Source organism: Tamandua tetradactyla, chromosome 7 (genome assembly GCF_023851605.1).
Source record: "Tamandua tetradactyla isolate mTamTet1 chromosome 7, mTamTet1.pri, whole genome shotgun sequence".
NCBI lineage: Eukaryota > Metazoa > Chordata > Mammalia > Pilosa > Myrmecophagidae > Tamandua > Tamandua tetradactyla.
The window spans coordinates 4,526,767-4,549,089 of NC_135333.1; the positions used below are offsets into that span (position 1 = coordinate 4,526,767).

The 22,323-nt window shown below is 37.4% G+C and overlaps 1 protein-coding gene across 3 annotated transcripts in view; it reads right to left on the minus strand.

Annotated features, from left to right (window-relative positions):
* Positions 1-4,839: 4,839 nt before the first annotated feature.
* TARBP1 (tRNA guanosine 2 -O-methyltransferase TARBP1) overlaps positions 4,840-22,323 on the minus strand; it is a 116,373-nt gene continuing 98,889 nt past the window's right edge. The window contains exons 26-30 of one of the 3 annotated variants that reach the window (XM_077168365.1): positions 21,929-22,100; positions 18,349-18,540; positions 18,045-18,169; positions 5,548-5,684; positions 4,840-5,216 (exon numbers count right to left, since the gene is read on the minus strand). In XM_077168365.1, coding sequence (XP_077024480.1) covers positions 5,048-5,216; positions 5,548-5,684; positions 18,045-18,169; positions 18,349-18,540; positions 21,929-22,100 — 795 coding nt within the window. In that variant the 3' untranslated portion in view covers positions 4,840-5,047. Of the gene's footprint in view, positions 5,217-5,547; positions 5,685-18,044; positions 18,170-18,348; positions 18,541-21,928; positions 22,101-22,323 lie in introns of those variants that run through there. The other 2 variants (XM_077168366.1, XM_077168367.1) reach the window with 2 other exon arrangements.

The window sequence follows — 22,323 nt, forward strand, 5'->3', positions numbered from 1 at the left end:
CAAAGCAAGTCTTAACAAATTTAAAAAGATTGAAATCATACACAACACTTTCTCGGATCATAAAGGAATGAAGCTGGAAATCAATAATAGGCGGAGTGACAGAAAATTCACAAATAGGTGGAGGCTCAACAACAAACTCTTAAACAACGAGTGGGTCAAGGAAGAAATTGCAAGAGAAATTAGTAAATATCTGGAGGCAAATGAAAATGAAAACACAGCATATCAAAACCTATGAGACGCAGCAAAGGCAGTGCTAAGAGGGAAATTTATTGCCCTAAATGCCTATATCAGAAAAGAAGAAAAGGCAAAAATGCAGGAATTAACTGTCCACTTGGAAGAACTGGAGAAAGAACAGCAAGCTAACCCCAAAGCAAGCAAAAGGAAAGAAATAACAAAGATTAGAGCAGAAATAAATGAAATTGAAAACATGAAAACAATAGAGAAAATCAATAAGACCAGAAGTTGGTTCTACGAGAAAATCAATAAGATTGATGGGCCCTTAGCAAGACTGACAAAAAGAAGAAGAGAGAGGATGCAAATAAATAAGATCAGAAATGGAAGAGGAGACATAACTACTGACCTCACAGAAATAAAGGAGGTAATAACAGGATACTATGAACAACTTTACGCTAATAAATACAACAATTTAGAGGAAATGGACGGGTTCCTGGAAAGACATGAACAACCAACTTTGACTCAAGAAGAAATAGATGACCTCAACAAACCAATCATAAGTAAAGAAATTGAATTAGTCATTCAAAAGCTTCCCAAAAAGAAAAGTCCAGGACCAGACGGCTTCACATGTGAATTCTACCAAACATTCCAGAAAGAATTAGTACCAACTCTCCTCAAACTCTTCAAAAAAATCAAAGTGGAGGGAAAGCTACCTAATTCATTCTATGAAGCCAACATCACCCTCATACCAAAACCAGGCAAAGATATTACAAAAAAAGAAAACTACAGACCAATCTCTCTAATGAATATAGATGCAAAAATCCTCAACAAAATTCTAGCAAATCGAATCCAACAACACATTAAAAGAATTATACATTATGACCAAGTAGGATTCATCCCAGGTATGCAAGGATGGTTCAACATAAGAAAATCAATCAATGTAATACACCATATCAACAAATCAAAGCAGAAAAATCACATGATCATCTCGATTGATGCAGAGAAGGCATTTGACAAGATTCAACATCCTTTCCTGTTGAAAACACTTCAAAGGATAGGAATACAAGGGAACTTCCTTAAAATGATAGAGGGAATATATGAACAACCCACAGCTAATATCATCCTCAATGGGGAAAAATTGAAAACTTTCCCCCTAAGATCAGGAACAAGACAAGGATGTCCATTATCACCACTATTATTCAACATCGTGTTCTAGCCAGAGCAATTAGACAAGAAAAAGAAATACAAGGCATCAAAATTGGAAAGGAAGAAGTAAAACTATCACTGTTTTCAGATGATATGGTACTATACATCGAAAATTCTGAAAAATCCACAGCAAAACTACTAGAGATAATAAACGAGTACAGCAAAGTGGCAAGTTACAAGATCAACATTCAAAAACCTGTAGCATTTCTATACACTAGCAATGAACAAGCTGAGGGGGAAATCAAGAAACGAATTCCATTTACAATTGTAACTAAAAGAATAAAGTACTTAGTAATAAATTTAACTAAAGAGACAAAAGACCTATACAAAGAAAACTACAAGAAGCTGTTAAAAGAAATCACAGAAGACCTAAATAGAAGGAAGGGCATACCATATTCATGGATTGGAAGACTAAATATAGTTAAGATGTCAATTCTACCGAAATTGATTTACAGATTCAATGCAATACCAATCAAAATTCCAACAACTTACTTTTCAGAAATAGAAAAACCAATAAGCAAATTTATCTGGAAGGACAGGGTGCCCCGAATTGCTATAAGTATCTTGAGGAAAAAAAATGAAGCTGGAGGTCTCACGCTGCCTGACTTTAAGGCATATTATGAAGCTATAGTGGTCAAAACAGCATGGTACTGGCATAAAGATAGATATATTGACCAATGGAATTGAATAGAGTGCTCAGATATAGACCCTCTCATCTATGGACATTTGATCTTTGATAAGGCAGTCAAGTCAACTCATTTGGGACAGAACAGTCTCTTCAATAAATGGTGCCTAGAGAACTGGATATCTATATGCAAAAGAATGAAAGAGGACCCATATCTCACACCCTATACAAAAGTTAACTCAAAATGGATCAAAGATCTAAACATTAGGTCTAAGACCATAAAACAGTTAGAGGAAAATGCAGGGAGATATCTTATGAATCTTATAATTGGAGGCAGTTTTTATGGACCTTACACCTAAAGCAAGAGCACTGAAGAAAGAAAGAAAGAAATGGGAGTTCCTCAAAATTAAACACTTTTGTGCATCAAAGAACTTCATCAAGAAAGTAAAAAGACAGCCTACACAATGGGAGACAATATTTGGAAATGACATATCAGATAAACGTCTAGTATCCAGAATTTATAAAGAGATTGTTCAACTCAACAACAAAAAGACAGCCAATCCAATTACAAAATGGGAAAAAGACTTGAACAGACACTTCTTAGAAGAGGAAATACAAATGGCCAAAAGGCACATGAAGAGATGCTCAATGTTCCTGGCCATTAGAGAAATGCAAATCAAAACCACAATGAGATATGATCTCACACCCACCAGAATGGCCATTATCAACAAAACAGAAAATGACAAGTGCTGGAGATGATGTGGAGAAAGAAGCACACTTATTCACTATTGGCGGGAATGTCAAATGGTGCAACCACTGTGGAAGGAAGTTTGGCGGTTCCTCAAAAAGCTGATATAGAATTGCCATATGACCCAGCAATACTATTGCTAGGTATCTACTCAGAGGACTTAAGGGGAAAGACACAAACGGACATTTGCACACCAATGTTTACAGCAGCATTATTTACAATTGCAAGGAGATGGAAACAGCCAAAATGTCCATCAACAGAAAAGTGGCTAAACAAACTGTGGTATATACATATGATGGAATATTATGCAGCTCTAAGACAGAATAAAGTTACAAAGTATGTAACACCATGGATGGACCTAGAGAACATTATGCTGAGTGAGACTAGCCAAAAACTAAAGGACAAATACTGTATGGTCTCACCGATATGAACTGACATTAGTGAATAAACTTGGAATATGTCGTTGGTAACAGAGACCATCAGGAGATAGAAAAAGGGTAAGATATTGGGTAATTGGAGCTGAAGGGATACAGATTGTGCAACAGGACTGAATATAAAAACTCAGAAATGGACAGCACAATACTACCTAACTGTAATGTAACTATGTTAAAACAATGAATGAAGCTGCATGTGAGAATGATAGAGGGAGGAGGGCTGGGGACATAAATGAAATCAGAAAGAAAGATAGATGTTAAAGATCAAGATGGTATAATCTAGGAATGTCTAGAGTGTATAATAATAGTGAAATGTACAATGTACAAATTTTAAAAATGTTTTGGCATGAGGAAGAACAAAGGAATGTCATTATTGAAGGGTGCTGAAAATAGATGATAGTCTATACTTTAAAATGTCACCTTATGTGTGAGACTAAAGCAAAAAATGTTTATTTGTTACAAAATTTAGATTTTGACTAGAGCATTTCCTAATATAACTCATGTAGATAGTTTGATTGAATGTCATAAGTACTTGGAATCTCAGGTAGCACATGAGATTTTGTTGGTTTGTCCAGAGTGATCCCCTGATGAATCCCAAAATGATTTGATCAGTGACTGGAAAAGTATTTGCAAAACCCCTTCGGGGAATGGTGAGAGTGGGGAGAAATTCAACCTCCCCAAGTTGAATTCTTGATATTCTCACAAGCAGTGTGGACAACCAAAGCTATAGGCTGAGTCCCCAGTCTTGGGGTTTGTTCACATGAAACTTAACCCCACAAAGGATAGGTCAAGTCTACTTAAAATTTAGGCCTAAGAGTCACCCCCAAGAGAGCCTCTTCTGTTGCTCAGATGTGGCCTCTCTCTCCAGCCAATATGATGAGCAGTCTCACCACCCTCCCCCTCTCTGCGTGGGACATGACTCCCAGGGGTGTGGAACTTCCTGGCAACATGGGACAGAGATCCTGGAATGAGCTGAGACTCAGCATCAAAGGACTGAGAAAAACCCTAGAATGAGTTGAGAATTAACATCAAGGGATTGAGAGAACCTTCTCGACCAAAAGGGGGAAAAGTAAATTGAGACAAAGTGTCAATGGCTGAGAGATTCCAAACAAAGTCAAGAGGTTATCCTGGAGGTTATTCTTATGCATTAAGTAGATATCACCTTGTTGTTCAAGATGTAGTGGAGAGGCTGGAGGGAATTGCCTGAAAATATAGTGCTGTGTTCCAGTAGTCATGTTTCTTGATGATGATTGAACAATGATATAGCTTTCACAATGAGACTCTGTGAATATGAAAACCTTATGTCTGATGCTCATTTTAGCAACTATATCAACAGAAGAGTAGAACATATGGAATAAAAATAAATAATAGGGGGAACAAATGTTAAAATAAATTCAGTTTGAAATAGTGGTAAATGAAAGTGAGGGGTAAGGGGTACGGTATGTATAATCTTTTTTTTTCTCTATTATCATTTTATTCTTTTTCAGTTGTCTTTTTATTTCTTTTTCTAAATCGATGCAAATGTACTAAGAAATGATGAATATGTAACTATTCATATTCATATGATGATATTAAGAATTACTGATTGTATATGTAGAATGGAATAATATTTAAATGTTTTGTTTGTTAATTTTTTTAATTAATAAAAGTTAAAATAAAAAGCAATATAATTTGGCTAAAAGTGTTTATTAAGGGGAACAATTATATAGTACTATAATTAAGGCACATGAAAAAATTTTGGCATTAAATTGCAAGAAATACGATATTACCCCAATAAACTTTCAGAATGTATTTCATTCGTCCAAATAGTTCTTAAACTGTTTCAAAAGCACCAAAATTCATCCGCATAAGGCACAAACTTCAGCACTTTATGGCTTGGTGCTTGAGGAGCTGCTGTCTTGTGTATTCCCAGATCAGTAGCGCTCCACTCACGTGGACGTTAAGCGAGCGGATTATGCCCTGCTGAGGAATTTCCACACAAACATCCAACTGCTGGATCAGGTTTGCCGGGATTCCTTCACGTTCATTTCTGATGAAGAAAAACGGTGGCAAAAAGGTTGGTTTTCTACTAATAAACAATTTTCCCCTTAAGTATTCTGAATGTTACTGGAAGAGGCAGTTTAACGAAATGGAGTAAGTCTATGGTACAAAGAAACAAATATGAACATACAAGAAGGATTTATTGCTCAATTTGCTCAATTTTGTGTTCACCATTCAAGCTGGTGAAATAAAAACCAAAAAAGTGAGGATTTCCATAGAATAGTGTATGTAATATGGAATTGTAAGTAAATGATAAAATACAAAGGTAAAATGTTCTCGATTAGGACTCAAAGAACATGTAATAGATAAATTTTTCTTACCCCAACAACAGTAGAGATTTTTCAGGAAAGCAGTATTGGGTTAGGTCTAAACTTTTGGCAGTTTGTTCCACACCAATGATGGTATAGCCTTCTGTTTTCTTCTGTTGCAGATAATCAATCAGCTGAGGTGGTTTTACCTTAATATTAATTTTTAAAAGAGCAGAATATTAAATAATTCAGCAATAGCCATGCTTGGAGTAAAGTCAGAATTAAAAAAATACTTTCTACGCTAAACTTGTTAAACACATGATTTTTAAAAAAGAAACAGTACAGGCTTCCGGGTCAAGATGGCAGCTTAACAACGTGCACATTTTAGTTCATCCTCTAGAACAATTACTAAATAACCACAAACAGTACAGAACAACTCCTGGGGCCACGTCAGTGACCGGACACACAGCTTACCCCAATCTGGACCAGCTGGACCGGCTGCGACACCCCCCAGAACTGTGAGTTCCCAAAGCTGTGGCGGCCGGCTCCCCTCCCCCACTGATCGTTTCCCAGTGGGGAAAGGAAAGGACTTTACCAGCAGCAGGGACTGGGCACAATCAAACGCCAATTGTGGAACTAATTAACAAATTCTGACTACTAAAAATAGGCCCCCAGCTTAGGTGAACCTGATCAAAGCAGAGGTTGCTCATTTTTGCCCCGGTGCCAAGGGGGCAGGACTGACAGAAAAAGGGGGAAAAAAAAAGAAGGAAACAGAGGTTTTTGTGGCTGTGTATCTACAAAGGCTTGACTGCCTCTGGATACAGTGGCAGGACTTTTCAGGCTGCAACTGCCCAAGACATAGGCAGAAGTGAGCTCTTTTGGGGGCTTGTCTGGAGCCTGTGCCTTCCCCAGGGGAGGGATGAAGCCCAACTCAGGTGGAATCCCTCTATCAAGGAATTCAGATACCAGGGCTTGGTCATTTGAAGCCATTAAAACCAGCCTACAACCTCTCCTCTGTCTCCACCACACCTCCAGCAAGGAGAGTCTGCTAAAGTTAAAGGTACCGCATCATCTTATGCTGGTGGGACCTGCAGTCAGACAAGCGTCACATACTGGGCAGGATAAAAAAAACAGAGTCCAGAGACTTCACAGGAAAGTCTTTCAACCTGCTGGGTTTCACCCTCAGGTAAAACCAACGCAGGTGACTCTTTCCTCCTGATAGGAGGCTAGTTTGGTCTGGGAAAATCTGGCTGGGGTCTATAATATCTAAGTAGACCCTCCTAAGTGTGGGGGGTGGGGAAAGGGACCACACAAGCAGGGCAAGAAACAAGAAAACAAGAACTGAAAAATTCTCCTCTGTTAAACAAAACTTAAGCTAGAGGTCCAGAAAAAGCTGAATGGAATGTCAAAGAACAGATAGACAACAAATTCATCCAGCAAGAAAACCCTAGGTAAAAGAAGTGAAAACAATCTCCAGAATAAATTAATTAAGGTAATTAAATGCCTAGATGCCAGCAAAAAATAACAAATCATACTAGGAAAATTGAAGATATGGCCCAGTCAAAGGAACAAACCAACAATTCAAATGACATACAGGAGCTGAAACAATTAATTCAGAATGTACAAACAGACATGGAAAACCTCATCAAAAACCAAATCAATGAATTGAGGGAGGATATAAAGAAGGCAAGGAAAGAACAAAAAGAAGAAATTGAAAGTCTGAAAAACAAATCACAGAACTTATGCGAATGAAAGACAGTAGAAGAGATGGAAAAAACAATGGAAACCTACAATGGTAGATTTCAAGAGACAGAACATAGGATTTCTGAACTGGAGGACGGAACATCTGAAATCCGACAAGAAACAGAAACTATAGGAAAAAAAAATGGAAAAATATGAGCAGGGACTCAGGGAAATGAAAGACAATATGAAGCGCATGAATATACGTGTTGTGGGTGTCCCAGAAGGAGAAGAGAAGGGAAAAAGAGGAGAAAAACTAATAGAGGAAATTATCACTGAAAATTTCCCAACTTTTATGAAAGACTTAAAATTACAGATCCAAGAAGTGCAGCGTACCCCAAAGAGAATAGATCCAAATAGACATACTCCAAGACATTTAGTAATCAGAATGTCAGAGGTCAAAGAGAAAGAGAGAATCTTGAAAGCAGCAAGAGAAAAGCAATCCATCACATACAAGGGAAGCCCAGTAAGACTATGCGCAGACCTCTCAGCAGAAACCATGGAGGCGAGAAGAAGTGGGATAATATATTTAAATTATTAAAAGAGAAAAATTGCCCACCATATTCTATATCCAGCAAAATGGTCCTTCAAAAATGAAGGAGAAATTAAAACATTTTCAGACAAAAAAATCACGGAGAGAATTTGTGACCAAGAGACCAGCTCTGCAAGAAATACTAAAGAGAACACTAGAGACAGATACGAAGACAGAAGAGAGAGGTGTGGAGAAGAGTGTAGTAAGGAAGACTATGAGTAAAGGTAAAAAGAAGGAAAATTAGATATGACATACAAAATCCAGAAGGCAAAATAGTAGAAGAAAGTACTACCCATGCAGTAATAACACTGAATGTTAATGGATTAAACTCTCCAATCAAAAGACATAGTCTGGCAGAATGGATTAAAAAACAGGACCCAGACTATCTTTAGGGACTTCCTGGAAGATGGCGGCTTAGTAAGACGCGCGGATCTTAGTTTCTTCTCCAGGACACCTACTAGGGGAGTAGAAACGATACAGAAAGCGCCCAAAGCCACAACAGAGATAAAAAAGACAGCGTACCCCATCCTGGAACGGCTGGCTGGCTGAGAGAAGCAGCTCGGGTGAGATCGCCGAGGCGCGCGGGCCTTACCGGGCGGGGTGGCAAGCGGCCGGAGTTACTCCCTTCCCCCTTCCCGGGCCGGCTGGGAGAATTGGAGAGGCGGTCCCCTGAAACAAAGACGGCTGGCGCCCACACCACGCGCAGCCCCCGGACCAACTGAGAGAATTGGATCGGAAACCCCCAGGCCGCGGAGAACGGTGACGGATGGGGGAGGCCCCTTCCAAACCCGTGACTCCCGGGGAACGTCCACTCTCTAGGGCGGGCCGCTGCCGCTGCCGCCCTCCCGCCACGCTTGTTGCCCAGGGCCGACTAGGAAATTCGGACGGGCTCTTTCCCTGGCTGCGGCGACCAGCAACCCTCCCTGCGTTCGGACCCTGGGCCGGCTCAAGCCGTTTCGGCTAGCGAACCCCCAGGACGGCGAGAGTTTTCCAAAGTTTAAGGTCCCACAGCACCTTTTACTGGTGGGACCCGCAGACAAACGGGTGCCACGAGCGCCACCTACTGGGCAGGATAAGAAAAACAGAACCCAGAGATTTCACAGAAAAATATTACAACCTTGCTGGGTCCAACACCAAGAGAAATCTGAATAAATGCCCAGACGCCAGCAGCAGAAGATAACTGTCCACGCTCAAAAGATTGAGAATATGGCTCAGTCAAAGGAACAAACCAATAGCTCAAATGAGACACAAGAGCTGAGACAACTAATGCTGAATATATGAACAGAAATGGAAAACCTCTTCAAAAATGAAATCGATAAATTGAGGGAGGACATGAAGAGGACATGGGCTGAACATAAAGAAGAAATAGAAAAACTGAAAAAACAAATCGCAGAACTTATGGAAGTGAAGGATAAAGTAGCAAACATAGAAAAAATAATGGATAGCTACAATGATAGATTTAAAGAGACAGAAGATAGAATTAGTGATTTGGAGGATGGAACATCTGAATTCCAAAAAGAAACAGAAACTATAGGGAAAAGAATGGAAAAATTTGAACAGGGTATCAGGGAACTCAAGGACAATATGAACCGCACAAATATACGTGTTGTGGGTGTCCCAGAAGGAGAAGAGAAGGGAAAAGGAGGAGAAAAACTAATGGAAGAAATTATCACTGAAAATTTCCCAACTCTTATGAAAGACCTAAAATTACAGATCCAAGAAGTGCAGCGCACCCCAAAGAGATTAGACCCAAATAGGCGTTCTCCAAGACACTTACTAGTTAGAATGTCAGAGGTCAAAGAGAAAGAGAAGATCTTGAAAGCAGCAAGAGAAAAACAATCCATTACATACAAGGGAAACCCAATAAGATTTTGTGTAGATTTCTCAGCAGAAACCATGGAAGCTAGAAGACAGTGGGATGATATATTTAAAATACTAAAAGAGAAAAACTGCCAACCAAGACTCCTATATCCAGCAAAATTATCCTTCAAAAATGAGGGAGAAATTAAAACATTCTCAGACAAAAAGTCACTGAAAGAATTTGTGACCAAGAGACCAGCTCTGCAAGAAATACTAAAGGGAGCACTAGAGTCAGATACAAAAAGACAGAAGAGAGAGATATGGAAAAGAGTGTAGAAAGAAGGAAAATCAGATATGATATATATAATACAAAAGACAAAATGTTAGAGGAAAATATTATCCAAACAGTAATAACACTAAATGTCAATGGACTGAATTCCCCAATCAAAAGACATAGATTGGCAGAATGGATTAAAAAACAGGATCCTTCTATATGCTGTCTACAGGAAACACATCTTAGACCCAAAGATAAACATAGGTTGAAAGTGAAAGGTTGGGAAAAGATATTTCATGCAAATAACAGCCAGAAAAGAGCAGGAGTGGCTATACTAATATCCAACAAATTAGACTTCAAATGTAAAACAGTTAAAAGAGACAAAGAAGGACACTATATACTAATAAAAGGAACAATTAAACAAGAAGACATAACAATCATAAATATTTACGCACCGAATCAGAATGCCCCAAAATACGTGAGGAATATACTGCAAACATTGAAAAGGGAAATAGACTCATATACCATAATAGTTGGAGACTTCAACTCACCACTCTCATCAAGGGACAGAACATCTAGACAGAGGATCAACAAAGAAATAGAGAATCTGAATATTACTATAAATGAACTAGACTTAATAGACATTTATAGGACATTACATCCCACAACAGCAGGATACACCTTTTTCTCAAGTGCTCATGGATCATTCTCAAAGATAGACCATATGCTGGGTCACAAAGCAAGTCTTAACAAATTTAAAAAGATTGAAATCTTACACAACACTTTCTCGGACCATAAAGGAATGATGTTGGAAATCAATAATAGGCAGAGTGCCAGAAAATTCACAAATACGTGGAGGCTCAACAACACACTCCTAAACAACGACTGGGTCAAAGAAGAAATTGCAAGGGAAATTAGCAAATACCTCGAGGCGAATGAAAATGAAAACACAACATATCAAAACTTATGGGACGCAGCAAAGGCAGTGCTAAGAGGGAAATTTATTGCTCTAAATGCCTATATCAGAAAAGAAGAAAAGGCAAAAATTCAGGAATTAACTATCCATTTGGAAGAACTGGAGAAAGAACAGCAAGCTAACCCCAAAGCAAGCAAAAGGAAAGAAATAACAAAGATTAGAGCACAAATAAATGAAATTGAAAACATGAAAACAATAGAGAATATCAATAAGGCCAGAAGTTGGTTCTATGAGAAAATCAATAAGATTGATGGGCCCTTAGCAAGACTGACAAAAAGAAGAAGAGAGAGGATGCAAATAAATAAGATCAGAAATGGAAGAGGAGACATAACTACTGACCTCACAGGAATAAAGGAGGTAATAACAGGATACTATGAACAACTTTACGCTAATAAATACAACAATTTAGAGGAAATGGACGGGTTCCTGGAAAGACATGAACAACCAACTTTGACTCAAGAAGACATAGATGACCTCAACAAACCAATCACAAGTAAAGAAATTGAATTAGTCATTCAAAAGCTTCCTAAAAAGAAAAGTCCAGGACCAGATGGCTTCACATATGAATTCTACCAAACGTTCCAGAAAGAATTAGTACCAATTCTCTTCAAACTCTTCAAAAAAATCGAAGTGGAGGGAAAACTACCTAATTCATTCTATGAAGCCAACATCACCCTCATACCAAAACCAGGCAAAGATATTACAAAAAAAGAAAACTACAGGCCAATCTCTCTAATGAATACAGATGCAAAAATCCTCAATAAAATTCTAGCAAATCGTATCCAACAGCACATTAAAAGAATTATACATCATGACCAAGTAGGATTCATCCCAGGTATGCAAGGATGGTTCAACATAAGAAAATCAATTAATGTAATACACCATATCAACAAATCAAAGCAGAAAAATCACATGATCATCTCAATTGATGCAGAGAAGGCATTTGACAAGATTCAACATCCTTTCCTGTTGAAAACACTTCAAAAGATAGGAATACAAGGGAACTTCCTTAAAATGATAGAGGGAATATATGAACAACCCACAGCTAATATCATCCTCAATGGGGAAAAATTGAAAACTTTCCCCCTAAGATCAGGAACAAGACAAGGATGTCCATTATCACCACTATTATTCAACATTGTGTTGGAGGTTCTAGCCAGAGCAATTAGACAAGAAAAAGAAATACAAGGCATCAAAATTGGAAAGGAAGAAGTAAAACTATCACTGTTTGCAGACGATATGATACTATACGTCGAAAACCCGGAAAAATCCACAACAAAACTACTAGAGCTAATAAATGAGTACAGCAAAGTAGCAGGTTACAAGATCAACATTCAAAAATCTGTAGCATTTCTATACACTAGTAATGAACAAGCTGAGGGGGAAATCAAGAAACGAATCCCATTTACAATTGCAACTAAAAGAATAAAATACCTAGGAATAAATTTAACTAAAGAGACAAAAAACCTATATAAAGAAAACTACAAAAAACTGCTAAAAGAAATCACAGAAGACCTAAATAGATGGAAGGGCATACCGTGTTCATGGATTGGAAGACTAAATATAGTTAAGATGTCAATCCTACCTAAATTGATTTACAGATTCAATGCAATACCAATCAAAATCCCAACAACTTATTTTTCAGAAATAGAAAAAACAATAAGCAAATTTATCTGGAAGGGCAGGGTGCCCCGAATTGCTAAAAACATCTTGAGGAAAAAAAATGAAGCTGGAGGTCTCGCGCTGCCTGACTTTAAGGCATATTATGAAGCCACAGTGGTCAAAACAGCATGGTATTGGCATAAAGATAGATATATCGACCAATGGAATCGAATAGAGTGCTCAGATATAGACCCTCTCATCTATGGACATTTGATCTTTGATAAGGCAGTCAAGCCAACTCACCTGGGACAGAGCAGTCTCTTCAATAAATGGTGCCTAGAGAACTGGATATCCATATGCAAAAGAATGAAAGAAGACCCATCTCTCACACCCTATACAAAAGTTAACTCAAAATGGATCAAAGATCTAAACATTAGGTCTAAGACCATAAAACAGTTAGAGGAAAATGTTGGGAGATATCTTATGGATCTTACAACTGGAGGCGGTTTTATGGACCTTAAACCTAAAGCAAGAGCACTGAAGAAGGAAATAAATAAATGGGAACTCCTCAAAATTAAACACTTTTGTGCATCAAAGAACTTCATCAAGAAAGTAGAAAGACAGCCTTCACAATGGGAGACAATATTTGGAAATGATATATCAGATAAAGGTCTAGTATCCAGAATTTATAAAGAGATTGTTCATCTCAACAACAAAAAGACAGCCAACCCAATTACAAAATGGGAAAAAGACTTGAACAGACACCTGTCAGAAGAGGAAATACGGATGGCCAAGAGGCACATGAAGAGATGCTCAATGTCCCTGGCCATTAGAGAAATGCAAATCAAAACCACAATGAGATATCATCTCACACCCACCAGAATGGCCATTATCAACAAAACAGAAAATGACAAGTGCTGGAGAAGATGCGGAGAAAGAGGCACACTTATCCACTGTTGGTGGGAATGTCAAAGGGTGCAACCACTGTGGAAGGCAGTTTGGCGGTTCCTCAAAAAGCTGAATATAGAACTGCCATACGACCCAGCAATACCATTGCTAGGTATCTACTCAAAGGACTTAAGGGCAAAGACACAAACGGACATTTGCACACCAATGTTTATAGCAGCATTATTTACAATTGCAAAGAGATGGAAACAGCCAAAATCTCCATCAACAGAAGAGTGGCTAAACAAACTGTGGTATATACATACGATGGAATATTATGCAGCTTTAAGACAAGATAAACTTATGAAGCATGTAATAACATGGATGGACCTAGAGAATATTATGCTGAGTGAATCCAGCCAAAAACTAAAGGACAAATACTGTATGGTCCCACTGATGTGAACGGACATTCGAGAATAAACTTGAAATATGTCATTGGTAACAGAGTTCAGCAGGAGTTAGAAACAGGGTAAGACAATGGGTAATTGAAGCTGAAGGGATACAGACTGTGCAACAGGACTAGATACAAAAACTCAAAAATGGACAGCACAATAATACCTAATTGTAAAGTAATCATGTTAAAACACTGAATGAAGCTGCATCTGAGCTATAGGTTTTTGTTTTGTTTTGTGTTGTTTTGTTTTGATTTTACTATTATTACTTTTATTTTTTTCTCTATATTAACATTCTATATCTTTTTCGGTTATGTTGCTAGTTCTTCTAAACCAATGCAAATGTACTAAGAAATGATGATCATGCATCTATGTGATGATGTTAAGAATTAATGATTGCATGTGTAGAATGGTATGATCTTTAAATGTTGGGTTAATTTCTTTTTTTCCGTTAATTAAAAAAAAAGAGAAGGGATAATTGGAGATGAAGGGATACAGACTGTACAACGGGACTGGATATAAAAACTCAGAAATGGACAGCACAATACTACCCAATTGTAATGCAATTATGTTAAAACACTGAATGAAGCTGCATGTGAGGTATAGGTTTTTTGTTTTTGTTTTTTTTGTTTTTTTTCTTTCTATTATTGTTTTAATTCTTATTCTGTTGTCTTTTTGTTTCTTTTTCTGAATTGATGCAAATGTACTAAGAAATGATGAATGTGCAACTATGTGATGTTATTAATAATTGCTGATTGTACATGTAGATTGGAATGATTTCTAATTGTTTTGTTAATTCTTTTTTTAATTAATAATAAAAAAAAGAGACTATCTTTAAAAATTAAAAAAAAAAAAAAACAGGACCCATCTATATGCTGTCTCTACTTAAAGGACATGAGGCCAAGGACACAAATGGACACTTACACACCAATGTTTAGAGCAGCATTATTAACAATTACCAAGAGATGGAAACAGCCAAAATGTCCATCAACAGACAGTTGGCTAAACAAACTGTGACATTTACATAAGATGGAATATTATGCAGCTGTAAGACAGAATAAAGTTATGAAGTATGTAACAACATGAATGGACCTTAAGGACATTATGCTGAGTGTGATTACCCAAAAACAAAAGGACAAATACTGTATGGTCTCACTGATATGAACTGACATTAGTGAATTTACTTGGAATATTTCCTTGGTAACAGAGACCATCAGGAGATAGAAATAGGGTAAGATATTGGGTAATTGGAGCTGAAGGGATACAGATTGTGCAACAGGACTGAATATAAAAACTCAGAAATGGACAGCACAATATTACCTAACTGTAATACAATTATGTTAAAACTCTGAATGAAGCTGCATGTGAGAATGATAGAGGGAGGAGGGCTGGGGCATAAATGAAATCACAAAGAAAGATAGACGATAAAGATTGAGATGGTATAATCTAGGAATGCCTAGGGTGTATAATGATAGTGACTAAATGTACAAATTAAAAAAATGTTTTTGCACGAGGAAGAACAAAAGAATGTCATTACTGCAGTGTGCTGAAAATAGATGGTACTTAATATTTTAAAATTTCAACTAATGTGTGAGACTAACGTGAAAAATGTTTATTTGGCACAAATCTATACTTTGACTAGTGCATCTCCTAGTATAACTTATGTAGATAGTTGATTGAACACCTTAAGTACATGGAACTTTGTATAGGACATGAGATTTTGTTGGTTTGTCCAGGTGATGCCCTGATGAATCCCAGAGTGATTTGATCAGTGTGTGGAAAAGTATTTGCAAAATCCCCTTCGGGGAATGGTGCGAATGGGTGAAAACTCAACTTCCCCAAGTTGAATTCTTGATATTCTCACAAGCAGTGTGGACAACCAAAGCTATAGGCTGAGCCCCCAGTCTTGGGGTTTGTTCATATGAAACTTAACCCCACAGGGGATAGGTCAAGCCTACTTAAAATTAAGCCTAAGAGTCACCCCCAAGAGAACCTCTTTTGTTGCTCAGATGTGGCCTCTCTCTCCAGCCAATACAGCAAGCAGACTCACCACCCTCCCCCTGTCTACATGGGACATGACTACCAGGGGTGTGGATCTTCCAGGCAACGTGGGACAGAAATCCCAGAATGAGCTGAGATTCAGCATCAAGGGATTGAGAAAAACTCTAGAATGAGCTGAGACCCAGCATCAAGGGATTGAGAAAACCTCCTCGACCAAAAGGGGAAAGAGTGAAATGAGACAAAGTGTCACTGGCTGAGAGATTCCAGAGTCGAGAGGTTATCCTGGAGGTTATTCTCACGCATTAAGTAGATATCACCTTGTTATCCAAGATGTAATGGAGAGGCTGGAGGGAACTGTCTGAAACTATAGAGCTGTGTTCCAGTGGCCATTTTTCTTAAAGGTGATTGTATAATGATATAGCTTTCACAATGTGACTGTGTGATTGTGAAAACCTTGTGTCTGATGCTCCTTTTATCTACCTTGTCAACAGATGAGAGGAACATATAGAATAAAAATAAATAATAGGGGGAACAAACGTTAAAATAGATTTAGTTTGAAATGCTAGTGATCAATGAAAGGGATCAGTAAGGGGTATGGCATGTGAAATTTTTTTTTTCTGTTTGTTATATTTTTCTGTTGTCTTTTTATTTCTTTTTCTGAATTGATGCTAATGTTCTGGGAAGTGATCATGATGATGAATACGCAACTATGTGATGATACTGTGAATTGCTGAGTGTATGTGTTGGGAATGTGTGTGTTTCTTGTGATTTTTTTAATTAATAAAAAATTTAAAAAAGAAAAGAAACAGTACATAATTGTATACAATATCATATACATTTATAAAAATTACTTCTACATCAAAACAGTGAGCTGAAAGAGGTCCCATTTTACTGAAAAGACTGGATTCTACACTATTGATGATTACAAATAAAACAATGTCAAAAATAATAAAAGGAACAGGAGAACAGAAGTAGGCTATATTTTACTTTTAAGTTTTGTTTTTAAAATATTAAAAGACTATATGGGATCAACAATGCCATCCTGAACAAAAGGGGGAAAAGAAGTGTTAACAAAAAAGGTATCAGTGGCTGAGAGAGATCAAATAGAGTCGAGAGGCTACTGTGGAGGTCCCTCTTACACAAACTTCAGTTAGACATTGCTACTTATCAAAGCTTGCCAAACCCCAATCAAAACCATTCTTGCCAGTCCTAAAGAACACCTAGGGCAATATATAAGATTCTACAAAGGTTCCATGCATGAGGGTAATATGGTAGTTAAGATTCATTTTTGTCAACTTGGCCAAGTGAAGGCACCTAGTAGTGTTGCTGTGGGCATGAGCCAATGGTATGTGAAACTCATCTGTTGCTGATTATATCTGCAGTCGGTTAGGAGGCATGCCTGGTGCCTGCTGCAAGAATGATGTTTGACTTAATTGGCTGGTGCTTAAATGAGAGAGCACAACGCAGCACAGCCCAAGCAGCTCAGCATACCTCATCTCAGCACTCGAAGCTCAGCCCAGGCCTTTGGAGATGCAGAAAGGAATCACCCAGGGAAAGTTGTTGGAACCCAGAGGCCTGGAGAGAAGGCCAGCAGAGATCATCCTGTGCCTTCCACGTAAGAAAGAACCTCAGATGAAAGTTAGCTGCCTTTCCTCTGAAGAACTAATGAAATAAATCCCCTTTTATTAAAAGTCAATCCGTCTCTGGTGTATTGCATTCCGGCAGCCAGCAAACTAGAACAGGAACTTTCCAGAAACCTACAACTTCCAAATGGGTCCCTGGACCAGATAAGTCCGGAAATGAACAGGGGGCCAGCCTCTCCAGAACATCAACTAGTTCTGTCCCCTTATCCCATATTATTGACAGCCCCTTCCAACATGAAAAAGTTATAATGGGCATAGCCCAAATACCCCTAAAGAGTGAGAGAAAGATCAAAGGTGATGGTGAAGTTACACAGAGAAGATAGGGTTTAACAAATGAATATGATTGCTCAATCATTATATTGAAACTTCTTTTATTCTCCAGTATCTTAGAGCAGCTAGAAGTAAAAACCTAAAATTGCAGTTCTGAAATCTGCTCTATAACTAATTGTTATGATGTGCTTTGAAATTTATTGCTTTTTTGTATATATGTTATTTTTCACAAAAAAAGAAAGAAGTCGACTGATTATAAATGCAGTTATAGATATAAAAAATATTAAAAGGCTAGAAAACTATAAATTACAGCAAAGTATTGATACATGAAGACAGAGTACTACAAAAGATTTTAGCAAATAAAATAATACCTAATAAATTGCTTTCCACCCACCTCTACTAAGGGAAGCCATTGTTCTGCTGAAACACTGAGGTGCTGAAACTGCTTATCACTGATATAATGAAGATTGCCAACAACAAGCACTGAGGCTCCAAATATCTCACAGGTCCGGCATAATCCTACACAGAACAAAATAAGATATTCTTTCCTAATGCTAAGCTCATTATGCCTCACACATTCTTTTGAAGCCCCTGAAGAGAGTTAAAAATAAAAAAGATAGCCCCAAATGACCGTGAACTAAATAAAATGTTTCTAGATTAAATTATTTTAAGCAAGCTCACTGGAAATACAATTTTACCTCCTAAATTGGTTGGTTTATCAATGAGTGAGGCCACTACAATCAGTCTACAAATTGACTTTCCAAGTTTGGCAGCACGATCATGAAATACTAACTCCTGTTCAAAATCTGGAACATTATTTTTCCATGGTATAATCTTCTTTTGAACATCAGTCCACTCTGACTGGTTATCTACTTCACCTGAGTTAGAACCTGGGATATAAAAAACATAAATAAGTTTTAAAAGCATAAAATGATAATTTAGAATGTGATTCATCACATTAACTGAAGAACTTGCTCTGGGTTCACATGTAGTTGCCATTTTCAATAGTCATTTTAGGTTTTCAAATTCAGCTTTACTAACCAATATACTACATTTCACAAAATTCTAAGACACTTTTTATATGTTAGCATAACTGAAATTGGGAAGCATCTTAGAATCAGTAGGATATTATACTGGCAGCATTTCTTCTTACATGTACATAAAATAATGATGTATCTTATGAACAACAGTGCATTAGATTATAATTTCTTTATTTTGTAAGTACTGGGGAACTTTTTTAATATGAAGATATTCTACAAAAGCAATTATTTCTTGGCTAATCTATTAAGTAATATAATGTTATCAACCTATGTAGTTATGGAATTTTGATCTTTGTATTACAGGACTGAGACTATCTTAAGAGAAAATTCATTCCTTCCAGGTCTCACACTCAACTCTGTCTTAATTCATATTATTTGTTCATGGACCAATGCTTGATTGCCTATAAATAAAATAAAGTCACTGTCCTCAACGAGTACTTAGTTTACTATAGACATGCAAATGACAGTAACAGGGTCCTATGGTGAGGGTTTGCTCACAGAAAAGGATGTCTGCAGGGAGGAGGGGCAAAGTGTAGAGGAAGGCTCAAGAAAAGTGAAGTAATAAGTCTGCAAAGCAGGCAAAGTGTGGGAGAAGGACGATATGGGCAGTCCATACAGCACGTGTACATACACAGGACACAGAAGGAAAAAGACTTGGCAATATCAAGAACTTTAGTGTAGCTGGAGCTTGGAATGGAATGGAGGGAGATCTCAGACCAGATTATAAGGGTCTCATATATATTAATAAAGGATTTATTCTACAGATAGGAGCTACCAAATGATTTTAAGAAGAGGAATAACAATACTGGTGTTGTGATTTAGAAAAATCCCTCTTAAAAAGCAGTGTGAGGGTGGTGCAACGGTGGCTCAGCAGGCAGAGTTATCGCCTCCATGCTGGAGACCAGAGTTTGATTCCTGGTGCCTGCCCATGCGAAAAAAAAAAAAATCCTACGAAAAAGCAGTGTGAACTATGTGATGATACTGTGAGCCACTGATTGTATACTTTGGAAGGACTGCATGGTGTGTGAATATATCTCAATAAAACTGCATTAAAAAAAAGTGTGGAAACTACATCAGGACTAGAAAACTATTCAGAAGTTTTTGCACTAGTGCAGGCAAAGACAATGAGAGTCTAAATTAAGTCAATGCAAGAGGAGGAGGAAAAGCCATATTCAGGAGCACAATCACCAAGACTTGGTACTGGATGGTTGTGGCAAAGGAATAAACAAGAAAAGAATGACAACTCTGATGACTGAATAACACATTAATAAAGAGGGTATAAAGAGGAGGCAAGTTTAGGCAGGAAGATAAATTCAGTTTGGCTATGCTGAGTTTAAAGAGCTCATGGAATAGCTGGATGCAAATGTCCAGGAGGCTCTAGAAACAGCCAGGGTGAGATAAATATTTGAAAGTTACAGTTGTATAGGAAGAGTTCGAGCTGTGGGAATTAATAAAAGTGTTCAGGCAGAATGAGTAAACAAAAAAAAAACACGACAATGACACAACTCGGGGGTAACATGTAAGCCTCAACATAAAAACTATTGTCTCTCTTTACCAAAAACAAACAAAACAAAAAAAGGAACACCTCTCTAGCTTTTTCCCAGGTGATACCTCATTTCTTTGTTCTGCTGCTCTATGGCAAAGTCAAAAGAGCTGTCTGCATATGTTGTCTCTATTTCTATCCCTCCCAGTGTCTGCTCAGTCCACTGCAGTGCGGCTTTCCCCACCATACTAAAGCACCGGCTCTTTGTTGACATCTTTTCCCTCAAATCTTCACATTCACTCCTTTTCACTCCTGGAAAGCTCTTTCCCAGATCTTGGCTTGATTTGCCCTATTAGTTTATTTAGGTCTCTGCTCAAACTCACTATACCATCTCTGTATTGTGCTTTATTTTTTTCAGTTACTTTTTACTATTTCACATTATATTTTATACTTGTTAATGATCATCTTTCCCATTAAAATGTAAGCTCCATGAGGGCAGGGACTTTATCTTATGCCTAGCAGGGGAGGATCTCAATAAACACTCAACATAAAAATGTATTTACTTTGTATAATAAAGTTACACAAAAATAAATTTACAGCAATGTCTTAAAATGTGTTAATGGACCATTTAGAGTGCTTGATAAAAAAAAATCCATTCCACCAGAATCATCCTCTAGACATAATGAATCAAAATACAAAATTAGAATCCAAGAAACATGCACTTTTAACAGGCTGTTCAAGTGATTCCTGAAAATATTAAAATTTTAGAGAACTACAAATATAAGAGACAAGTGGGAAAAGGGGAAGTGATAAAAGAAAGTGAGAAGAGTCAGACTTAGGAGGATGACCAGGACAGCAAGAGATTGGCAAATAAACATTGTGGAAAGGTCAGGTATGATAAGAATAAAAAAATGTCCATTTAGATTTTGTAAGTGGAAGGAGACGGATGATTTTCTGAAAGCAGTTTCAGTGGTGGCTATGGATTAGGAAGAGCCAGAATCAGGAAGAAATGTGAGCGACAGAAATGATAAGTCTGTAGCCTAGTCTATTAAGATGACTAGTTATGATTTTAAAAATGGGTTGGGGGATCTGATACTTGTTTTTTTTAGACCAGTTTGATAAGAAAAGGAGGAGGAGGAGGTGGGCAAGAGGTAGAGAGGAACTGTAGGCTCTAGAAAAAGCTGAAGGGAAGGAGTCAGTGTGAAAGGGAGGTGAAGATACAGAAGAAAGGAGACACAGCAGATGTCCACCCAGACAAAAGAAGAGACTAGAATCAAGAACTCTGCTTTACTCCTAAAATGGACAAGAAAAAAGGTATCACAATTTGGCCCTAAAATGTACTGAACTGTCTCATCTTTCCCTAAGGATATTCTCTTCTAATTTTATTCATTAAATTTAAATAGTATGGCCAATATACTATCTACTTCCTTAAATCTATATTCTTTACAGAAATAAACAGTGGAGAGCAATAAATACTAATTAACAATAGTATTTAAAAGAAAAAAGAAGCCACTAGCTTTACATAAAACATCCGATTCTCTCAGGCTTTTTATAGTAAAGCTAACTTTCAACTGAAAGTATTAATCAAAGTTAAACCATATTTTTTAATGGTTTTTCTCTAAGTGGTGGAACAGAAACCACATGTCAATAGAAAAATGGTATCATCAACTAACTGCTTGATGAACACACATGAAAAAATCTAAACATGAAAAAAGTCTAAACATGTTTAATAAGGGAAAAAAAAAAGTTTTTTACCTATGTCCTGCTGAGTCCAGTCACCTGGCTTTAGTTCACAAAGCTGGGTTTGAGAAAGGTACCACTGAAATTCGGCATCTAAAGGAATTTCAGTGAATATGGTAAATTTACCAATAGCAATCCATTCATCTTCAACAAGACCTGAAAGGCGTGGAAGGATGTAAAATATTGTCTGAAAAGAGAATTGTAAAATTAAAATCTGTTTCCCCTAAAAATACCAAAGAAATACATGATGACATGTTTAAAGTACAACTTTATTATTACAGGCATATTCTCCCAAACTATCTTATCTGATCAAATAACATATTTTGGTTTTTATCCAGTAGCAATTTTCTCTATCTCCTCTAAGAAACTAGGGAATTAATTAGGAAAGCACTGAGAACAGGAAGATCTTC